Source organism: Emiliania huxleyi (assembly GCF_000372725.1).
Source record: "Emiliania huxleyi CCMP1516 unplaced genomic scaffold EMIHUscaffold_103, whole genome shotgun sequence".
NCBI lineage: Eukaryota > Haptophyta > Isochrysidales > Noelaerhabdaceae > Emiliania > Emiliania huxleyi.
In genome coordinates, this window is record NW_005202237.1 from 362,098 (window position 1) to 380,128 (window position 18,031).

At 66.3% G+C, this 18,031-nt stretch overlaps 7 protein-coding genes across 7 annotated transcripts; 3 read left to right on the forward strand and 4 right to left on the reverse strand.

The window, feature by feature from the left end:
* Positions 1-1,012: 1,012 nt before the first annotated feature.
* On the reverse strand, positions 1,013-4,575 carry EMIHUDRAFT_222505 (hypothetical protein; the record flags this gene model as incomplete). Its single annotated transcript, XM_005793112.1, has 4 exons — positions 1,013-1,951; positions 2,105-2,676; positions 3,670-3,787; positions 3,922-4,575. 4 exons carry the CDS (start codon positions 4,573-4,575, stop codon positions 1,013-1,015), a joined length of 2,283 nt encoding a protein of 760 aa, XP_005793169.1.
* A 1,848-nt stretch (positions 4,576-6,423) lies between these two features.
* On the forward strand, positions 6,424-8,108 carry EMIHUDRAFT_222506 (hypothetical protein; the record flags this gene model as incomplete). Its single annotated transcript, XM_005793113.1, has 5 exons — positions 6,424-6,432; positions 6,649-6,918; positions 7,265-7,323; positions 7,409-7,502; positions 8,025-8,108. The coding sequence occupies 5 exons, from the start codon at positions 6,424-6,426 to the stop codon at positions 8,106-8,108; spliced, it is 516 nt and encodes a 171-aa protein (XP_005793170.1).
* A 1,337-nt stretch (positions 8,109-9,445) lies between these two features.
* Positions 9,446-9,880, forward strand: EMIHUDRAFT_222508 (hypothetical protein; the record flags this gene model as incomplete). The annotated part of the gene is made up of 2 exons (XM_005793114.1): positions 9,446-9,579; positions 9,643-9,880. 2 exons carry the CDS (start codon positions 9,446-9,448, stop codon positions 9,878-9,880), a joined length of 372 nt encoding a protein of 123 aa, XP_005793171.1.
* A 529-nt stretch (positions 9,881-10,409) lies between these two features.
* On the reverse strand, positions 10,410-11,158 carry EMIHUDRAFT_222509 (hypothetical protein; the record flags this gene model as incomplete). Its single annotated transcript, XM_005793115.1, has 2 exons — positions 10,410-10,586; positions 10,799-11,158. The coding sequence occupies 2 exons, from the start codon at positions 11,156-11,158 to the stop codon at positions 10,410-10,412; spliced, it is 537 nt and encodes a 178-aa protein (XP_005793172.1).
* Positions 11,159-11,559: 401 nt separating this feature from the next.
* On the reverse strand, positions 11,560-13,308 carry EMIHUDRAFT_466477 (hypothetical protein). The gene is made up of 3 exons (XM_005793116.1): positions 12,637-13,308; positions 12,370-12,454; positions 11,560-12,167 (listed from the first exon to the last, which is right to left on the reverse strand). Exons 1-3 carry the CDS (start codon positions 13,284-13,286, stop codon positions 11,700-11,702), a joined length of 1,203 nt encoding a protein of 400 aa, XP_005793173.1. The 5' UTR covers positions 13,287-13,308; the 3' UTR covers positions 11,560-11,699.
* A 293-nt stretch (positions 13,309-13,601) lies between these two features.
* On the reverse strand, positions 13,602-13,963 carry EMIHUDRAFT_222512 (hypothetical protein; the record flags this gene model as incomplete). The annotated part of the gene is made up of 2 exons (XM_005793117.1): positions 13,602-13,763; positions 13,925-13,963. 2 exons carry the CDS (start codon positions 13,961-13,963, stop codon positions 13,602-13,604), a joined length of 201 nt encoding a protein of 66 aa, XP_005793174.1.
* Positions 13,964-14,945: 982 nt separating this feature from the next.
* Positions 14,946-17,089, forward strand: DDX (DEAD/DEAH box helicase; the record flags this gene model as incomplete). The annotated part of the gene is made up of 4 exons (XM_005793118.1): positions 14,946-16,287; positions 16,372-16,485; positions 16,678-16,919; positions 17,005-17,089. The coding sequence occupies exons 1-4, from the start codon at positions 15,427-15,429 to the stop codon at positions 17,087-17,089; spliced, it is 1,302 nt and encodes a 433-aa protein (XP_005793175.1). The 5' UTR covers positions 14,946-15,426.
* Between the last annotated feature and the right edge of the window lie 942 nt (positions 17,090-18,031).

Consider the following 18,031-nt stretch of genomic DNA (forward strand, 5'->3'; position numbering starts at 1 on the left):
GGGGGGGCGGCCCCAAGGATACCCCCCCCTTCGGGGCCGACGCGTTTTTTTGGCCCAAGATTTCGGTCCAAGCCTTCCGGGACCCCCCTTTTGCCCCAAAGGGAAAGGGGGAGGCCGGTTTCTTCGGCAATTTTTGGGGCCTTTCCCCCCCCCTTTAGGGTGTTTGAAAAAGACCCCCGGAAAACAAAACCCGTCCGGGGCTTGCCCCCCCCCCCCCCCCCCCGCCCCCAGGGGAGAGCTCGGGCCGGTCGGTGCACGAGCGGCTCTCGCGCGGGCTCGGCTGGATCTCGCGCGAGCTCGGAGGCGAGGCGTCCCCCTCTGCGCCGCGCGAGCTCCACGCCCTCCTCTTCCCGCCCGAGGAGAAGGCGGAGCGGCAGGCGGCGGAGCGGAGGGAGGGGGGCCGGCCCGGCGGAGGGCAGGGGCCGCAGGAGCGCTCGCCCGGGCGGGGCGGGGACGCGGCCGAGCGGCGGCGGAGGGAGCTGCTCGGCGAGGGGAGGGGCGCCGCCGCGGCGGAGGGGGCGGCGGCCACGCGGGAGGCGCGGCGAGCTGACCGGCTGGCGCAGCTCCGCTCCAAGCAGGCGGGGGCCGCGGCGTCGGCGATGAACGAGAGCCTCTCGGCAGCGCAGGAGCGCGGCGAGAAGCTCGCCCAGGTTGGGGACAAGGCGGAAAACCTCGCGCACGAGGCGGACGAGTTTGCATCGCTGGCAAAGCAGCTGCGCAGGCAGCAGGAGGGCGGCTTCTTCGGAGGGCTGTTTGGGTGACGCGCGCTCTTAGTCTGAGCATCGAGGAGGGGTGGCTTCGCTTGAGCGCTGAATTTTCTTTGTACTGAGGTGTTTGAGCTGACGTGTGTGAGTCTGAGTGTCTCCCGATGTAGCTGAGTACGATCGCGCAAAAAGAGACCTCCACAAACACGGGCCGATTCATTCTACATTTTCACGCATGCTCCACGCGGGTCACGCTCACACGGCTTGGGAGACCTACGCGCGAACCCCCGAGATTCTCAGCCCTCTCTTCATCGGGCTTTACCCTCATCCTGCGCCAATGAGCAGTTGCCGATGTCCTTGGCGGCACAGTGCATTGTTGCGGATCGGGTCACCTCGTACTTTCGCTGCAAGTCGAGGTATCGGTCGTGGGAAAACGAGACCCCGCTGCCGGCCGGCCGCCAGTCCGCTGGCTGCAGTTCGCGCCAGCCGTCAGGCCTGCGCGCCACTTGGATGCCGGTCTCGGCGGCGGGCTTGACGAATAGGGGCATCGAGATCCTATCGCCGCCCGCAAACGTCACGACCCGGTGGAGCAGAGGCCGCACAGCCCCGCCCGTCAGCCAAGCGAGCAGCCCGCCGCCGAATACGACGACCTCGCCGGCGCGCGAGCGAGGCTCGAGGTCCGTCCACCTCCACCCATCGCCGCCGAGCGTCACCGCCTGAAGCCCGCGCACGGTCGAGAGCGGTGCGGCGGTGATCAGGCCCAAGTCGGCGTGCGGCCGAATCTGGACAATGTCATCGCCGGGAGGCTCGCCGTGGCCGCGGCTGAAGTCCGCCGCCATGCGGTACAGGTTGATCTTGACATGCATCCCCTTGCACTCGGTGGCCTCCTCCTCGCCACCGCCCTGCCCGCCCGCGTCCGCCCGCGCGTGGTCGTCGCCGTCCGCTTGGTTGGCGAAGTCGCCGGCGGAGCAGGTGAGCGAGTACTTGAACGCGTCGAGAAGCAAGCCTTCCGGCAGGCGCAGAGCCTGCTCGAGCAGCGCGAGCACGCGCTGAGTGAGCAGCCGCAGAACGCCCAGCGCCGCATCGAGCAGCGGCAGCAGCGCGGCGGCAGGGCTCCCCTCCGGTGCTGTTCCGCTGGCGCCTGCTCTGCCGGCGCCTGCTCCGCTGTGCTCGGCCACCTCGTAGCGCCGGACCGCCTCGGTGCACGCGTCGGTGCGGTTCGGCTGCGAGCACCAGCCGTTCCGCCGCTCGTGTACAAAGCGCGCGTGCTTCCACTCACGCGCTGCCGGCGGAAGTGCAAAGAAGTGCGCCGCGGCCGCGGCCGCCGCCTCGATGGCTGCAGTCTGGTTGGGCGAGAGCTGGACGAGGATGTGGTTGGAGCGCTGTATCGCCGTCAGCACTCGCTGCGCGATGCGCTCCTTGCCCGCGGCACCGCCGGAGGGTCTCGTTTGGGCATCCTGGAGCGAGAAGCCGTCATCGGCCCCATCGTCGGCGCCGAGCTCCGCACCCTCGAACCGCTCCGTGACGGCGGACGAGGCGAACTCGCCGTGCCGCCACGTGCGCAGCTCGAGAGAGCACGCAGCGGCCGTCGCGGCGGCGTCGAGGGCGGCCGGAACCCGAAACTTCTTCCGCTGCTTGAGCAAGTTCTTTGCGTATTTGCTCGCCCGGAGCGCGACGATGGGGAGCGGCAGGACGTTGTGCGAGAAGAGCGGCTGCACAGCGCCGAACGCCAGGCCGCCCTCCTCCTCGCACCTCTGCCTCGCCGCGCTCTCCGAGGCGCCGTCAGCGGCCTCCTCTGCTGTCGAAAAGCCGTAGGCGTAGTAGAAAGCCGTGGCGGTGCGGTTGCGGGCGAGGGCTTGTCGACAGCGCCTCGCCGCCCGGATGCTCTCCGTCGTAGACAGGCGGAGGCCAAACGCCGCCCCGAGCTCGGACGCCCACCCGTCCGCCACCTGCCCCGCCGGAGCCTCGGGGTCTGCCGGCACGTCCACGCAGGCGATTCGCGGCGCCGGCCTCTGCACAAAGTCGCCGCCGCCGCCGCCGCCGCCGCCGCCGCCGCCGCCGCCGCCGCCGCCGCCGCCGCCGCCGTGGATGTCGCCGTGGTAGCGGAAGCAGAGCTTCTCGGGAGACTCGAGCGCGGCAAGGAGCTGCTCGAGCTCCGACGGCGAGGGCGCCCCGCCGCCAGTGAGGGGGTACGAGAGGCCGAGGAGCTCGAGCTGGTCCGGCTCCAGCCGCCTCGACGCCGTCTTGTTGCTTTTCTTCGCCCCCCCCTCCCTCGCCGCCGCCCCCTCCGCCCCCCCCGCACTCGCCGCCGTCTCTGGAAGGGGCGAGCTGTGAGCTGTGAGCGCGTCCCGTTCGCCAGCCACCTCCTCCGCCCCTGCACGCCCCTCCCGATTTGCCCTCGCTTCCACTCCAACCCCCTCGTTACCCTCCCCCTCCCTCTTCGCCCCCTCCGTCCGCCCCGCCGCCTTCGCCGCCGGCGCTGGGGCAGACGGCAGCGGCAGCGGCAGCCACGGCGCAAAGAAGTCGCGCATCTGCTCCACCTCGGCCGAGGACCAGTCGGGGTGGCTCTGGTGGCTCTTCCTCTCGTCCGCCTCGCTCTCCACCATCGGCAGCACATCCGCCGCGTCGACGACGAAGAAGGAGGGCGGGCACGGCTTGTCGCCCTCCTCGCGCGGCCCGCTCGGCTGCCCCTCGAGCTCCTGCACGCCGCGGGGCTGGCTTCGGCGGTGGAGAGCGGCGGCGCGGGGAGGGCTGGCGGCGGCGAGGGTGGCGGAGGCGAGGGGTGGTGGCGGCGAGGGCATGGCGGCGGGCGCGAGGGCTGACAGCGGCGAGGGCTGGCGGGGGCGAGGGTGTCGGTGGCGGAGGTGAGGGTGGGTGGTGGAGTTGTGAGGATAGAGGGTGAGGAGGCTTGGCTGGCGTAGGCGAGAAGGCTAGGGGTCGGGAGGGGGAAGCGGGGGAGGGGGACTTTTGCGGTGTGCCGGCGCCTTCCCAAAGTGGTGGCGGAGGAGCTCCGCCTTGAACTTGCACAGCCGGTGCGCGCCGTCGAGCATGCGGTAGGGCAGGCCGCACGGGTTCCCTGCCGCCTAGAGACAGCAGGGGCGTGCAGCGGTGTGTCTTTGCACTAGATAGCAGACGCGTGTTGCGCGTGTCATCGCGTGCAGCGGTGTGTCTTTGCACTAGATAGCAGACGCGTGTTGCGGCGTGTCATCTTGCTCACCTCCTCGACCCACTCGCCTGTCTCGGCCTCCGACCGAGCCCCCAACCCGCTGTGCCACGTGTACCCGGTGCGGGCGAGGATGCCAGGCACGCCGACGCAGGCGTGCGCCATCCGGCTCTCGTCTTCGAGGCGATGGCACACCTTTGCAAACCGCCTGGCCATCGCCGAGGCGTCATGCGACGCGTCCCTGGCATGCGCAGGCCCGCCGGGCAGCAGGAGCGACCCGCCGACCTCCCCCTTACCACTGACCTCGGGAAGGCCGAACGGACCCGCGGCGTCGGACGGCCGAGTCATCCCTTTATGGCAAATGAGGTGAGCCGGCACCCTCACCGGCTGGATCCTGCGCTGAGCGATGTGGCGGAGCAGCGAGCCGATGTGAATATGGTGCCCGTCACCGAGGCCGGCGAGGCTCCAGTTCCCGTCGGTGTGGAGCGTGTGCCTTGAGTTGAGGACTTGGCGGAATGGCGTCGACGTTGGGCAGCGAGGCAGCTGCAACGCGGCGTTGCATCGGGCCGCCTCTCTTCGCGGGTTTGGCGACGCCGGCGGCAGACGGCCAGGCAGCAGGAGAACATTCGCGAGCGTGAGTGTTAAGCACACAGCAAAGATAGACAGCAGCGAGACGGCGCCGCGTCGACGGCGACGGGTGCTATTCATGCCTTTCAGAGTCGATCGAGCAAGCGAAAGCGGGCAGCCATTTTGTGTATAGGAATTCCTATATATTTCACACAGCAAACGCCGACAGAGAAGAATTTCGTGCTGACAGCCAAGAGAGGGATCCCTGTGTGGTGGCGGCGTGCCGTCCTCCCATCCCTCCCTTGGCTTGTGTGTTTTCTTTCTTTTTCAGGGATGGGAGGGCATGTCGCCACCACAGAGGGATTTTAAGGAGAGGGGTGTGGTGCTAGCCGTCGCCCACCCTTGGGCGTCTGCCTCTTCCTATCTCTCTTCGCAGTCTCTCGCCAATTCTCGCAGCGACCTTCATGCCGCCTCGCGGTCTTCTCACTCTCGTCGTTCTCTCTCCTGCGTTTCATCCTCTGACTCATCGCTCTCCTCGGCCTCGTTCGTTCTGCGACGCCGCCGCCTGCCGATCCCTTGCTCTCGCGGCCTCTTCTCGGCGCGACTCCGCCCTCCTCGCGGCGTATTTTGGCCCCTCGAGTTTATCAAGCTCTCCTCGCGCAAGGACCACATTTCTGACTCCCACACTCCGCGATCATTTGCCGCCAAGTCATGTCGTTGCTCAGATCCATCCACGAGCGGCCGCACACTGCTCGGTACCCCCCCTGCACATCAAAGTCATGGCCGACCCCCCCCCCCCCCCCCAGCAGCAGCGCTCTGGCCTCTGCTGCTGGGGGGGTCAGACCCCCCCCCTAGCAGCAGGGATGACTTTAGATGTGCAGGGGGGTACCGAGCAATGTGCGGCCGCTCCACTCTCGTTTCGAACACTCGAAGAAGAAAAAACCCTCGTACCTCCACGGACCACGGTCGGTGTTGGCGCTGGGGTTCCCTTCGGGTGCATCGTGAGTTCGTGACAGCTGACGACGGGATTACCACACTGGTGGTTCGTCGTCATCGGATTCGTCTTCTCCGGCGCGGCTCACTCGTGAGCTTCTTTCTTTTTTTACGCCGTGGCGCTCTCGTGTCGGAGGAAGTATCGACAGACAGACCTCGGAGCTAGCCCTCCAGAGTGGGCTCGACACTGACGCGTACAGTGGGTTGCGGGCATTAAGAAAACAGGATTCCGCGGCACGCCGCCGTTTCTAAGCCTTTCCACAGCCCTCATCCGCACCCCACGCCGTGACCCGTGTGGCCGTGTGGTTTCTTAGCTCCGGCCGGGGCACTCAATCAAGCCAGAGCGCCGGCCCGAAGGATTTTTAGGTAAGAAGAGTATTAAAGCTGCGGTCCGCGAGGGCGATGCCAGAGTCTGCCGCCGACGTCGGCTCTCTGGATGACGGGAAGACGCACACACGCCTCCATCCACTGGCTCCAGGCCCCAAATGACGTGTGAGTGTTAGATTTGTTTGGTATTGCTAAAAATCTCTCTCAGAACACCGCAGACTACTTGAAAAGTGACAAGTGCGCTGCCGCAGGCGAAGAGAAAGTTTGAAATCCCTGTGTGGTGGCGGCGTGCCGTCCTCCCATCCCTCCCTTGGGTTGTCTGTTTTCTGTCTTTCTTTCAATTCTTAGACATTTTGAGCTTTAGCTGGCTTCGGACCCGTTCACACTCGTGTCTGGCCTTTTCTCGGGGCCGCGCCTGCGACGCGCCGTGTGGTTTCTTAGATTTTTGCGGAAATCGGTTGGGTTTCTTCTGCCACGTTTTCTTAAAATGCCCGCAACCCACTGTAACCATCCCACTCAGATTGGTTGTGTCTCTGTGTAGGTGCGTCTCTTCCTGCGCAACATGGGCGCCGTGCCGTCCTTAGCAGGAAGTTTCAGGCATTGTAAAGAAAAGAAAAACGTGTGCCGGGGGGGGGGGTTCCCCGGCCAGGACGGACTCCAAGTGCTCCGATGGCCCAGGTGTGGCAGGAGGAGGCGGCGGAGGAGGAGGAGGGTGAGGAGGAGGAGGGTGAGGAGGGGGATCCCAACGGAGCGGTGACGGCGGCGGTGGCGGCGGTGGCAGCAGTGGCGGCGGCGGCTGTGGCGGCTGTGGCAGGGCAGGCGGCGCAGGCGGCGCAGGTGGACGATTGCATTGATGCCACCGAGCAGCCGGCGGCGCCTGCACACCTCCCGGAGGCATGTGAGGAGCAGGGTCCCAACGCGCTGAGCGGCGCGGCAGCGGCGGCCGAGGAGGCCGAGGCACAGGAGCGGCTCCTGCGGCCGCACGCGGGGACCCCAGAGCGTCGGCCAAGCTTCGGTTCGCGGCTGCGGCGCGCCTTTGCCGCCCTGGTCGTGCTTCCGGACCCGCAGGAGGAGGAGGAGGAGGCGCACGGGCCGGAGCTGCAGCTGACTCGCACCCACTCGGGCGCCGAGTGCGCAATCTGCCTCGCAACCCTCGGCTCATGCGTCGAGACTCCGTGCGGCAGCACCGCTCGCCTCTGGGCCCTCCGACCCTCGCCCTCTCTGATCAATGCCGTCTGGCCATCTCGCTGTCTCGACCTCTCGCCCTCTCGCACTCCCTCTCCACCTTCTTTCCCTCCCCTCCCCTCTCCCGCAGCTGCGGCCACGCCTTCCATGCCGCCTGCCTCGAGCACTACTTTGCAACCTCGCGCCAGCCCGGACAACGGCCTCGCTGCCCGTACTGTCGCTCCTCGGTGCACGCGCCCTTGCCGGTCGAGGCGCCGTCCCCGACCTCGCTACAGCCGCGCCTCCGAGCCGTCTCGCAAACCTCGCCGGAACCTTCTCTCTGCAGGCGCGCGCCGTCTCCGGCTTGCCGCTGGAGCCTGTCGCTGCGCCACGCCGCGGCGGCCGGTGCCACTTTGACCGGCGGCGGCTCCACGACGCCGCCGCCCGCCCGAGCTCGGTGCAGGACACGTCCAGCACGCGTCCGGCCTAGGCAGTACCGCTTCCTCGACCTCGGCGACTTCGGGAGGGCGGGGATGCTGTACCTCCTCTCGTCAAACGAAGACCGCAAGACGGCCTCGAGCGCCGTCATGTGGGTGGTCGAGGCGCGAGATGCCGCCGAGGGGATGCGGCCGAGATGCGGTTGGGATGCGGCCGAGATGCCGCCGAGGGGATGCGGCCGAGATGCGGTTGGGATGCGGCCGAGGGATGTGGTCGAGATGTGGCTGAGTTTGTGTGAGCGACTAGGCGCGTGTGCCGTGCACCATCCACCTCAACTACCGCTCGGCGAGGCACGTGGCCGAGGGGCGGCAGGAGGCGTGGCTGCGGGCCAAGGGCTTCGCGCCAAACGGCGAGCCTCGCCTCGGCTGCAGAGGGGGACGGGCGGGGGGATGGACGGAGGGGGGGGGGGTGGTAACGGCGGCGCCCCACACACTCCTCTTCCTCCGGCACCTAGGCGCGCTCCGCTCGGCGGTGAGCTCCGGCGTCCCGAACGGCCCCTACTCGGGCCCTGTCTACTCCAAGGCGCCGCCCGCCAGAGTCGCAAGCTGCCTCGGTCTTGTGATTCTCTTGTGTGCTGCAGCCCACCGCCAGCCCCGTGTCCCTCGCAGGTGCTGAGCGAGCCCGGCTCCGTAGAGCTGATGGGCTCCGCCACTTGGGAAGGCACCTACTTCGTCTTCATCGACTGCAGCTGAGGCCGCGAGACGACACGCCACTCGCACACTCACACAGCGCGCAGCCACACTCACATACGCACGCACGCGCGCAAGTAGCTACTCACGCGCCGCGAGCGCGCGCACGCACGCACTGGAGATGGATGAATTATAGGAGATTCTGTATATAGCTACGGTCGCCATCGCCGTGCCGTCTCTCTCTCGTCGGCACGTTACGCGGTACGGCCAGTGATGATGTCGAGACTGTTCGTGGGGGTTGTGTGCGCGTGTGTGTGTGTGTGTGGTTGTGTGCGCTTGTATCTGTCTGTCTGACGCTTGGCTAGCCGCTTCTTGAGTGACTTGCCCGCTCGCCCCGCGGTGCTGATCCAGATGTGTGCTGCTAGTAGCGCGCGCTCTACGTGTACTCTCTCTTGTCAAGTGTTCGTCTCACTCGTCTGTATAGACAGCAATGGGTGCGGCTCACAGTGGAAGAAAGGGTGCACGACATCGACAATCGAATAGCACCGAGACACACTCGGTGACACTCATTCAAGAACAGACCTATCTCGCCGCCTTCTTTTTGAAGCGCGACGCCCGCCCCGCCGCCTCATCGTCAGACTCAGACTCGGACTCGGCCGCCGCTGCAGGCCGTTTCTGCGGCTGCTTGCGGGCGGCGGTGGCGGTGGCGGTGGCGGTGGCGGCAGTGGCGGTGGCGGGTCTCTCGCGCCTTGGCTTCGCTGGCCGCTCCAGACTGGCCTTCAGTCGCAGTTCGGCCGCACTGGAGACCGAGCCGCGCGGCGGCTTGGCGCCCAGGCCGAGCCGCGCCGGCCGCGGCGCAAAGGCCTTGTCGGCGGCAGGCGCGCTCGCTGAGGCTGCTGGTGCAGGCCGGCCTGCCGCCTTAAGCCAGCCCTGCACCAGCCGAGCGCACTCGCCGGTCGGGAGGACCGGAAGGTCGAGCAGCGCGTCGTCGTGAGGGCCCATATGTGTATGCTCGGAGTGAGGCAGCAATGACCGTCGTGTGCCTGGTGCGCCGCGGGCCGGCGTCCGCACGGTTTCTTGGAGGGTTCCGGCTCCTACCCGGATAGGGGGTCTGTGAGGACTGACTCGTGCCAAAACGCCCTACCTACCTACCTATCCCCAGGCCGCGCAGCGAAGCGAAAAAAGATGAAAATAGGGGTACCTACCTATTGCAGGGCCCTTTTGGGCCAAACAACATACCTACCTATCTGGGAGGGGCCAGCCAGTCCCAACAGACCCCCTCCGCAGGGATGCTGCGGCGCGTTTTTTGTTTTTCGTTTCCGTGTAGATCGTCGGCCGACTCCCTCCGCAGGTCGGACGTCGCAGCACTCCAGTCGCAGGCTCAGACCTTCTCACCCTCAATGAAGGCCGAGGTGGTTTTGATGAGCACGTGGGTTGCTGTGGAGTCTCTAACCATTGGCGCTGCCGGGTTTGGCGTTGGGCCGTTCGTCGAACTTGTTGCGAACGACCGCGGAGAGGCTGACGGCCATACTCGGTTTGCTCAGCAAATTACCGCCGCCCACTTCCGCACCTCACCGCCGATTCCATGCTCGCATAGGCGATTCGCGGCTTTCCTGGGCTCATTGATGCTCCTCAACGTATACGGCGTTGCTACCGCGCTTGGCAGCAGCAATGGAGCGGGATCAGCCGCCATCGTGCACACGGTGCTTGTCGCTGACGAAATTGCGATGGCTGCCGCACTGGCGGTGGAATCCGTGCATGGAGACCGCCTGGCCGTCGCGTGGCACGTGGCGCTGCTACTCGGCTTCGGGGCGCTTCTGGCGCGCGGCAAGTAGCCTCACACACACCTCTCTGGCTGTCCCCGTGGCCGTGCGCCGTGTGGGACTGCAGACTCCGTGTCATCGTTGTCTTGGATGTGGCGCTGAACAAAACCTAAAAACCTGAAATACAATACCACACAAGAAGGCGGCTCGCAATAATTACTACTCTCTCTCTCCAACACGTTGATTGGAAAAGGCCCACACGCCAGTCGCCACAAGAGAGCACGGTGTGTGCACAGAGTCTTGGCCTACATAAACAGGGAGAGACCACAGAGACGACTGACGAGAGCGACACCGTCACGGAGAGCGATGCGAAAGCTGCACACGCGCCAAGCAGCCAGCACACTGCATTTGCAGTCGCCCCCAAACGTCGCCGGCGGCATTGGACGAGAGAGAGGGAGCAGGGAGAGAGCGAGAGAGACCGAGACGGAGAGAGCGAGAGCGAGAGAAAGAGAGGAGAGGCGGTCGTGATGTGAGGTTGTAAGTCACCTCATCCTCACGCCTTCGTCTCTGCAGCGACTGGCATGCCATCACCGGCGTTGCATCACCGGCACGCCAGTCGCATCACCGAAAGACGGCCTTGGAAACGGCGCCTGTCCTTCGCCGATGGAACTTTCGAGGATGGCTTTGGTATTCGAGAAGCAGAGACGCCGGGCGGGACGATCTTGCTCGCTTCGAACTCCCACTCTTGCGACTCGGTGGGGACCCAAACCGAGCCAGTCTACTGCCAGCCGGAGAACATGAGGTGCTGATGTGCTTGCGCGCTTGTACGTACTTGTGGCGACTACTGTGATGCATGTTACGTGGCGAGGAGTCTCGCTCTTACACAACCTCGAGTGCTGTCAAGATCAATCTCGGGGTTGGTGGTACGTGTGGCCTAAGACACAGTTACAGAGCCGTGGGGTGAGATCAGATGCATGCGAGAAGCTCAACATGTCTGCATGTGTAGGTCGCAGGGTACCACCGCTCGCTGTCGCAGAAGATCTCGAGGCGCGATCCGGTGGACAGGACAGTGTGGCCGTCGAGCGCCGCCCTGGCATCCTCGCGCTTTCGCTTCCGCCGCTTCGCCTTCGTCTCCTTGCTGCGCAGCAGAGTGTAGTTCGGGCCCACCTCCGCCACGCTGTCCAGCACGTGGACGGCGCTCGCCATCTCGACCGCGTCGTCCTCCGGCGGAAGCTCCGCGTCGCCCGCGGCGGCTTCCCGAGCGCGCTCGTCGCGCATCCGCTCGTGGTGGGCCTGCCGACGCGCCACGCCGTCGCCCGTGTGCCTCGCCGCCGCGTCCGGTGACGGCATCGATGCTGTCCGCACGAGCGTGACTCGCCACTCAACGACCTCCACGACCTCCACGACCGCCGAAAAGCACGACCGCCCCAATCTCGAACCCATCTCGAGTCCTCTCACTAGTTACATACATACTTTACCATCGCAAGCCGCCTGCTCCTTTTTACCCATCTCAAAGTGAAGTGTCCATTTTTGTTTATTTACCATCTGGATCTGCAAGACCATTATATTATATAAGAGCTCATCACACTGCGCTCTTGCAGTGAGATACCGGGGATACGTGATAGTGCGTCGTCGCCGAGGCCCCGAGCTCGCTCTGCGTGAGAGATGCACATGCATCTCATACTGACAGGCTATGTGACCTATGTCTCTCGCTCGCGGACGGCGGGCGCGGGGCTCCGCCGCGGGGGCCACTTGCACTCGATAAATATCAACGACTACCCGCAGTGCTGCCCACGGACTTTGATAGATATGAGAGACAACCCCGGGCTCGCAAGGGACCCTAGCTGCGTGCAATGTCAATATACCTCCCGACGGGGCGTGCATGCAGTCCTCACGCGGCCGCGGCCGGCGCGCCGAGGAGGGATCGCAGCGAATGGCGGTAGCGCAGCGAAGCGAGGAGCGAGCCCTTGGGGAGGCGCGGTGACTCGCGCGCCTTGAATGTGAAGTAGAAGAGCACGCGCCGGCCCTGCGCGTTCTCTCCGCCGCCATGCAGCAGCCGCGAGTCGAAGAGGGTCGCTGCGCCGGCCGGGAGGGTGCCGATGCGGCGCGGGGAGGAGCGGAGCAGCTGCAGCTTCTCGCCGGGCTCGCCGTTGAACCGCTCGTGCGCGGCGCGCGTGTGTGTGCCCGCGAGGAAGAAGGTCGGGCCGAGGTCGGGCGTCACCTCTTGCAGCGCGACAAAGGCGGTCAGCAGCGCCGTCTGCGGCGTGAAGCCCGTGTCTGGGTGGACGGGCTGGCGCGGGGCGCCGCGGTCGGAGATGAGGGCAGAGAGCTCGAACAGCTCCGGATCCTCGCCGAGCACCTGCGGTCCGTCGGTGAGCTTCAAGTCACCAGCAAGTCACCAGCAAGTCTCCACGCCTCCAGTCACCAGGGCCGCACACTGATCAACGACGCGCCCTACACTCCTCTTGCCGAGCGCCTCCTCGAGCGGCGGCGAGAGGAGGGGGGGGGATAATCTCGGCTAGTCTCTCGGCCAAGCTCGGCTAAGCGCGGCCAATCTTCACCTCCTCGAGCAGCGGCGCGAGCTGGGCAGCGCAAGCCTCGAGAGCGGAGGCGACGGGCGGGTCGAGCGGGAGGTAGAGGTCATACCTGCGAGTGGTCCATCGCACGTCCCTCACGCACTGACGCGTCCCTGACACGTCCCTGACGCGTACCCGCGGACAGTGGGGAGCGGGGATGGGGCGGGGATGGGGCGAGGCGCGGCAGAGTGCTCTGCGGCGGCGGCAGGCTCGTCTGCTAGGCTCGTCTGCTAGGCTCGTCTGCTGCGGCGCCTGCTCGCGCGGGAGAGGACGCCTCCAAAGCGCTGCTCCGGAGCGGTGTCGTCGGCCGCCTCTGTCTTCGCCGTCTCCAGCCACTCCTCGACGTGGCTGCGGAGCCGCGCAGCCTCCGACGCCTCGAGCAGTCCGTCGACGAAGAGCACACCCTCCGACTCGAGCGAGGCTGCCGCCGCCGCTGTGGAAGTGGCGACCGCCGCCGCGGGCAAGCTCGCGGGCGGAAGCAGCGGCGCCTGCTCCATGAGATCGCCCTCCTCGTTTGCAACCTGCTGCACCGCGCTCGCCTCGAGGGCGGCCTGCGTCGCGCCGCCGTCGAAGAAGAAGAGGCCGGCGCCCGCAGCGGCAAGCGCAACGAGCAAGAGGTTGCCGGCGACCACATCGTCGACGCCGGCGCTCGTCAGCGCGTAGAAGAAGGCAAAGCAGAAGGCCGTCAGGCCGCCGGCCACGCCGAGCGCCTGTAGCGTCTCGCTTGGCCCCTCCGTCTCCTCCATCCGCACCACACCACCGCCGCGGCGAGCCGCCTCTGCAACGACAGCGGGCGGCGCGGGCGACAGGCCGGCGGACTGCGCTGGAAGCGAGGAGAGCGGCGGGCTGGCGCGCAGCGCGGGGACTAGGAAAGAGGTAGAGAGGGCTGAGAGAGCGAGCATAGCAGGCGAGCCCCAGCCGGGCTTCGCCACCCAGGTGCGAAATGCTGGTGGGCTTCCCAGATAAAGAATTTGAAAATAAAGCACCTCGCACACGCACGATTCACACGACAGACAAGGCGCAGACGACGGCCTCCTTAGAAGCCATCGTCCTCGCCACAAGAGCCGGCGTCCAGATAAAGAACTCTCTCTCACAGCAGATAAAGAACCAGGAAAATTCCAGACGGAGCGAACCTGGCTGACGGCGAAATGTCCTGCAAAGGTGGGGACGTGTCTGTCCTCGACCCAGCCCTAGCTTGGGATGTCCGTTGTATTTATTTATGACGGCGAAATGTCAGCAAAAACAGGGAAAAGAATTCGATGCGGGCTTGGTTTTTCTTGAGGCGGCGAAGTTTGACGCGACACAAGAGCAATCCGGCAGGAATCTGTTTTGTGACGATCAAACTCGGCGGGGTGCGGCGGGCTGTGTTCGGGTCGCTCCTGAGGTGAGCGCCTCGCGAAAGACCACGTTGCATGTGCGGAAGGTGTCGGTATCTTTGTCGATCGGGACGGCGAACCGGTGGTCGGGTAGGCCCACTCGCGACGCGGCCACGTAAGAGCTGCCCGTGCGTGAAGCAAGGCTCCGGAAGGTAAATGCCCACGCGCTCGAGCGTCTGGCCCTGCGCCTTGTTGATGGTCATAGCAAAGGCGATGTGTGCACTCCGTAATCTTTTTTTACCGTGCCAATTCTGTCAACCTTTGTCTGAACATGTGAATCTGTGTCTGAACTCTGTGAGGTGTGAGTGAGAGGGTTTGTGTGTTAGAGTCAATCCGTGGAGACCGTGCCCACATTTTGTTTTCAAACTCTTTACCACTTCGTCACCCGCACCTCGAACGCCTCCACCACCGAATCAGAGGCGCACGCCCAAGCCAAAAACACATCACCACCTAATGGCATGAGCCCGTTGGTCGCGCCAATCATCGGCACCCCGCCCTCCTGGACCGCCTGCGTCCAATTCCACTGCGGCGGCGTCTGCAGCTCCCACGGGCGAGTCGGCTCGACGAGCGGCTCGCCACCCCGCTGGAGCACCTCGCGCGGGTTGCTGCCGTTCAGCACTACCCAACCGGCAGCCCAGCCATGCCGTTGACTGCCAATGATAGTGTCGTAGGTCGTGAAGTAGTTGCCGTCGGCGAGGCGCACCGGTGGAGCGCCCGCCTCGCAGTAGCCTGGGTCGAAGCTGCCGGGCCGGCCCACGATTGCGTCCTCCGCCGCGGTCCAGTGGAGCAAGTCGTTCGACTGCCACGAGCGCACCGAGCCGGTGCCGGTCCACTGGAAGTGAGGCGGTGTATCGCGCACCAGCGTAGCGGTCGATTTGGCGTCGAAGCCTACGTCTCCGGTGCGGTTGACGCGGACCCAGGACGACGCCACTTCCGGGGTCTTTGACATGACCACCTTCGTCTTCGTCGATTTGCAGCAGCGCGAGCAGTGCGGCCAGGTCGGGCCACAGGCCGTGGCATTGCTGCAGGCGGTCGGGTTAGCAGTTCCGTCACCGTACGCTGTGTAGGCCATGAGGTACGTTCCTGTGCGACGGTCCACTGTGATCCGAGGATCCTGAACGCCGCACTGCTCGTCCGCGCCCTGTGGCCGCAAAATCACCTTGTCTAGCGAATTCTTTTCGAACTCGCTCTGCAGGTTGCTCAGGTCCACCGGCCCCGTGACCGTGCGCTTGACCAGCGTGACGACGTCGGGATTCCCCGGTGTCGAGCAGCCGGGACGGTGGACGCAGCTCCGGATCACTAGCGCGTCTACGCCGTCCAGCAGCCGCACGTGCGACGGCCCAAAGTTGTGCGCAAAGTCCGTCGTCTCTGGGTGGTGGACCGAGTCGAAGAGCACGTTCATCCCTCCAGGGCCGGTGCGACTGACCTCAACGGCGTAGCGCGGCGGCGGCGCTGCCGCTGTCGCCGCCAAGACGAGGCAGACCAGCGTTGTCAGCAGCGCGGCCATTGAAGGACGCGCTGCAGCAATCGTTGCGAGGCCTTGGGGCGGGGGGCGGGCTGTGCGGCGGATACTCTGACTGGGACGCGTACGGTAGCCAGTCGTGTGCGCGCGCCGTACGAGACTTACCACGCCTCCCGGTCCCCGGCCACACAGGGTGCTAGAGCCATGCCCAAGAGACGCAGCAACGTGCTGCGCGGCGCGGACAGCGACGAGGACGAATCGGCGCAGCAGCCGGCGGCAACCGGGCGCGCCGGGCTCGGAGGCCTGAGGCTCGCAAAGGCTCTGCTCGGGGAGAAGGACCTCGCCGAGCTGCGAGCTGCGTTGACTGTGCAGCAGAGTGCGCGCAACCCGCGATGGGGCGCGCCGCCGCCCTTTGCCGTGTTTCGCGAGACGGAGCACCTGATCTCTGTGCCGCGCCACTTTCCGCTCAAGCCCGCGCTGCGCGAGGCGGCCAGGCCAGCCCTGTGCGCGGGCGAGGCGGCGACGCTGATCTTCCGGGGCTCGCTCACGCCGCTGCAGGAGCAGGCGGTGCGAGCCATGCGCGAGGCGTACGATCGCGAGGGCGGCGGCATCCTCAGCCTCTACTGCGGCGGCGGCAAGACGGTGTGCGCGCTGCGGCTCGTCGCCGACGTCGGGCAGAGGACGCTCGTCGTCGTGCACAAGGAGTTCCTGGTGGAGCAGTGGATCGAGCGGATCCGCCACTTTCTGCCGGAGGCGCGCATCGGGCGGATCAAGCAGAACGTCGCCGAGGTGCACGGCACGGACGTGGTGGGGATGCTGCAGTCCCTCACGCGCCGAGGTGACGAGTACTCGCTCGGCGGGTTTGGTCACGTGGTGGTGGACGAGTGCCACCACATCTGCGCGCGCTCCTTCTCTTCGCTCCTCTTCGGCGTCGGCGGCGTCGGCTGCCGCTTGCTCGGGCTCTCCGCCACCGCCACGCGCTCCGACGGCCTGACCCAGGTTCTGCACTGGTTCATGGGCGCCACCGCATTCAGCGCCACGCGTGGTGCAGCCGCCGCAAGGAGGGTGCGTGTGCGGCGGCTGCGTGGCAGCGGCGGCGACGCTGTTGGCGGCGGCAGCGGCGTCGAGATCGTCTCGGCCCTTGCGGAGGACGAGCGGCGCTCGCGCCGCGTCGCTGCGCTGGTCGCGGCGCTCGCGGCGTCTGGCAGGAAGGTGCTCGTGCTGAGCGACCGGAGGGCCCACCTACTCTCGCTGCAGCCGCTCGTGCTCGAAGCGGCCGCGGCGGCCTCGCCGGCGGCGGCCTCGCGGCTGCCGGCGGCGGACTCGCAGCCGGCGGCGGACACGCAGCCGGCGGCGGACTCGCAGCCGGCGGCGGACTCGCAGCCGGCGGCGGGCGCGGCGGCCGTCGGCGCGGTCAGCGTCGACTTTTACTTGGGCGGCATGCGGGCGAGCCAGCTGCGGGATGCGGCGGAGAAGAGCGTGCTGCTGGGAACCTATGGGATGTCAAGCGAGGGCCTCGACATCGCCGCGCTCGACACGCTCGTGCTCGCGACGCCCCGGGCGAACGTGGAGCAGAGCGTGGGCCGCATCATGCGCGGCGGCGCGGCCAATGAGCCGCTTGTTGTCGACGTGGTCGACGGCGGTGCGTACTGCGCCCGCCTCGCATCGAAGCGGCTCTCCCTGTATCGCTCCGCTGGGTACCAGCTCGACGACGTCGGCGTCGGCGGCGACGGCAGCGACGGCGGCGACGTCGACGGCGACGCTGCTTCGGACGCGGACGAGGATGCCGTTGCCGACACCGGTGCAGGCGCGGCGGACGACGGCGAGGCCGCCGAGGGCGCGGGCCAGGGCAGCGCAGGGGCTGTAGTGGGCGCTGCCGGCGCTCGAGGAGGCTCGGGAGATGTGAGGGTTCTGATCGACGGGTTCCGGTTCCGGCCGCAAGTACACGCGCAAGGGGCCTGCGCGGCCGGCAGTACACACTCTGCTGGGGGGCTGGTCAGGTCGAAGTACTTTGCTTGTTGAGCATAACGATTAACGTGTTTAGTGAGCTACGAAATTCCAGTCCTGAGCCCTGGTGTCGAGGTGTCGAGGCCCGGTGTCGAGGGTGTCGAGCTGCTGTCGAGGGATAGAGGTGTCGAGGCCTGTCGAGGCCTGTCGAGGCCTGTCGAGGCCTGTCGAGGCCTGTCGAGGCTGAAACCATGCTTGTCCGTGTCGAGGAGTGTCGAGGGGTGTCGAGGGGTGTCGAGGGTGTCGAGGGTGTCGAGGGTGTCGAGCGGGTGTCGAGCGGGTGTCGAGCGGGTGTCGAGTGTTGTCAAGAGGCGTCTGAGGCATCGAGGTGTCCAAGGTGGCAGGTGGATGCAGTTGCAGCCCATCAACATACAACAAAAGTTGGGCAGCAGTTGCAAAGCTGTTTCATCCCTTAGTTGCAGCCTCAGTTGCACCCTGTTGATGTAGCACAACCTGAGCACAACCAGTATACTCTCTGTGGACATTTGAGGACATCAAGTGCCGGGAGTCATTGCCACTGTGCACCAAGGTGCTGTGCAGGCGCAGCACCGCAGCAGCGTCGCTGCTGCAGCAGCGTCGCTGCTGCAGCGTCACCGGCGCACAAAGCGCAACTGACCACAGCGCTCATGGCACAAGGCTGGTGCCATGAGTCAGTGGACATTGCCACTGCACAAGGTGCTGTCCAGCAGCTAAGGGCTACAGTACCCCATCGCAGCAGCGTCGCCGCCGCTGCAGCGTCGCCGTTGCAGCGTCGCCAGTGCACAAAGCGCAATGGACCACAGGTCTGCACTCATGGCACAAG

Bases quoted from the DNA above. Each gene is read 5' to 3' on its own strand.
- EMIHUDRAFT_466477 (XM_005793116.1), bottom strand. From the start codon at position 13,286: ATGCTCGCTCTCTCAGCCCTCTCTACCTCTTTCCTAGTCCCCGCGCTG. The intron at 12,455-12,636 runs GCGCCGCAGCAG...GACCACTCGCAG, and splicing joins GTCCTCTCCCGCGCGAGCAG to GTATGACCTCTACCTCCCGC. The intron at 12,168-12,369 runs GTGAAGATTGGC...GACGGACCGCAG, and splicing joins TCGCGCCGCTGCTCGAGGAG to GTGCTCGGCGAGGATCCGGA.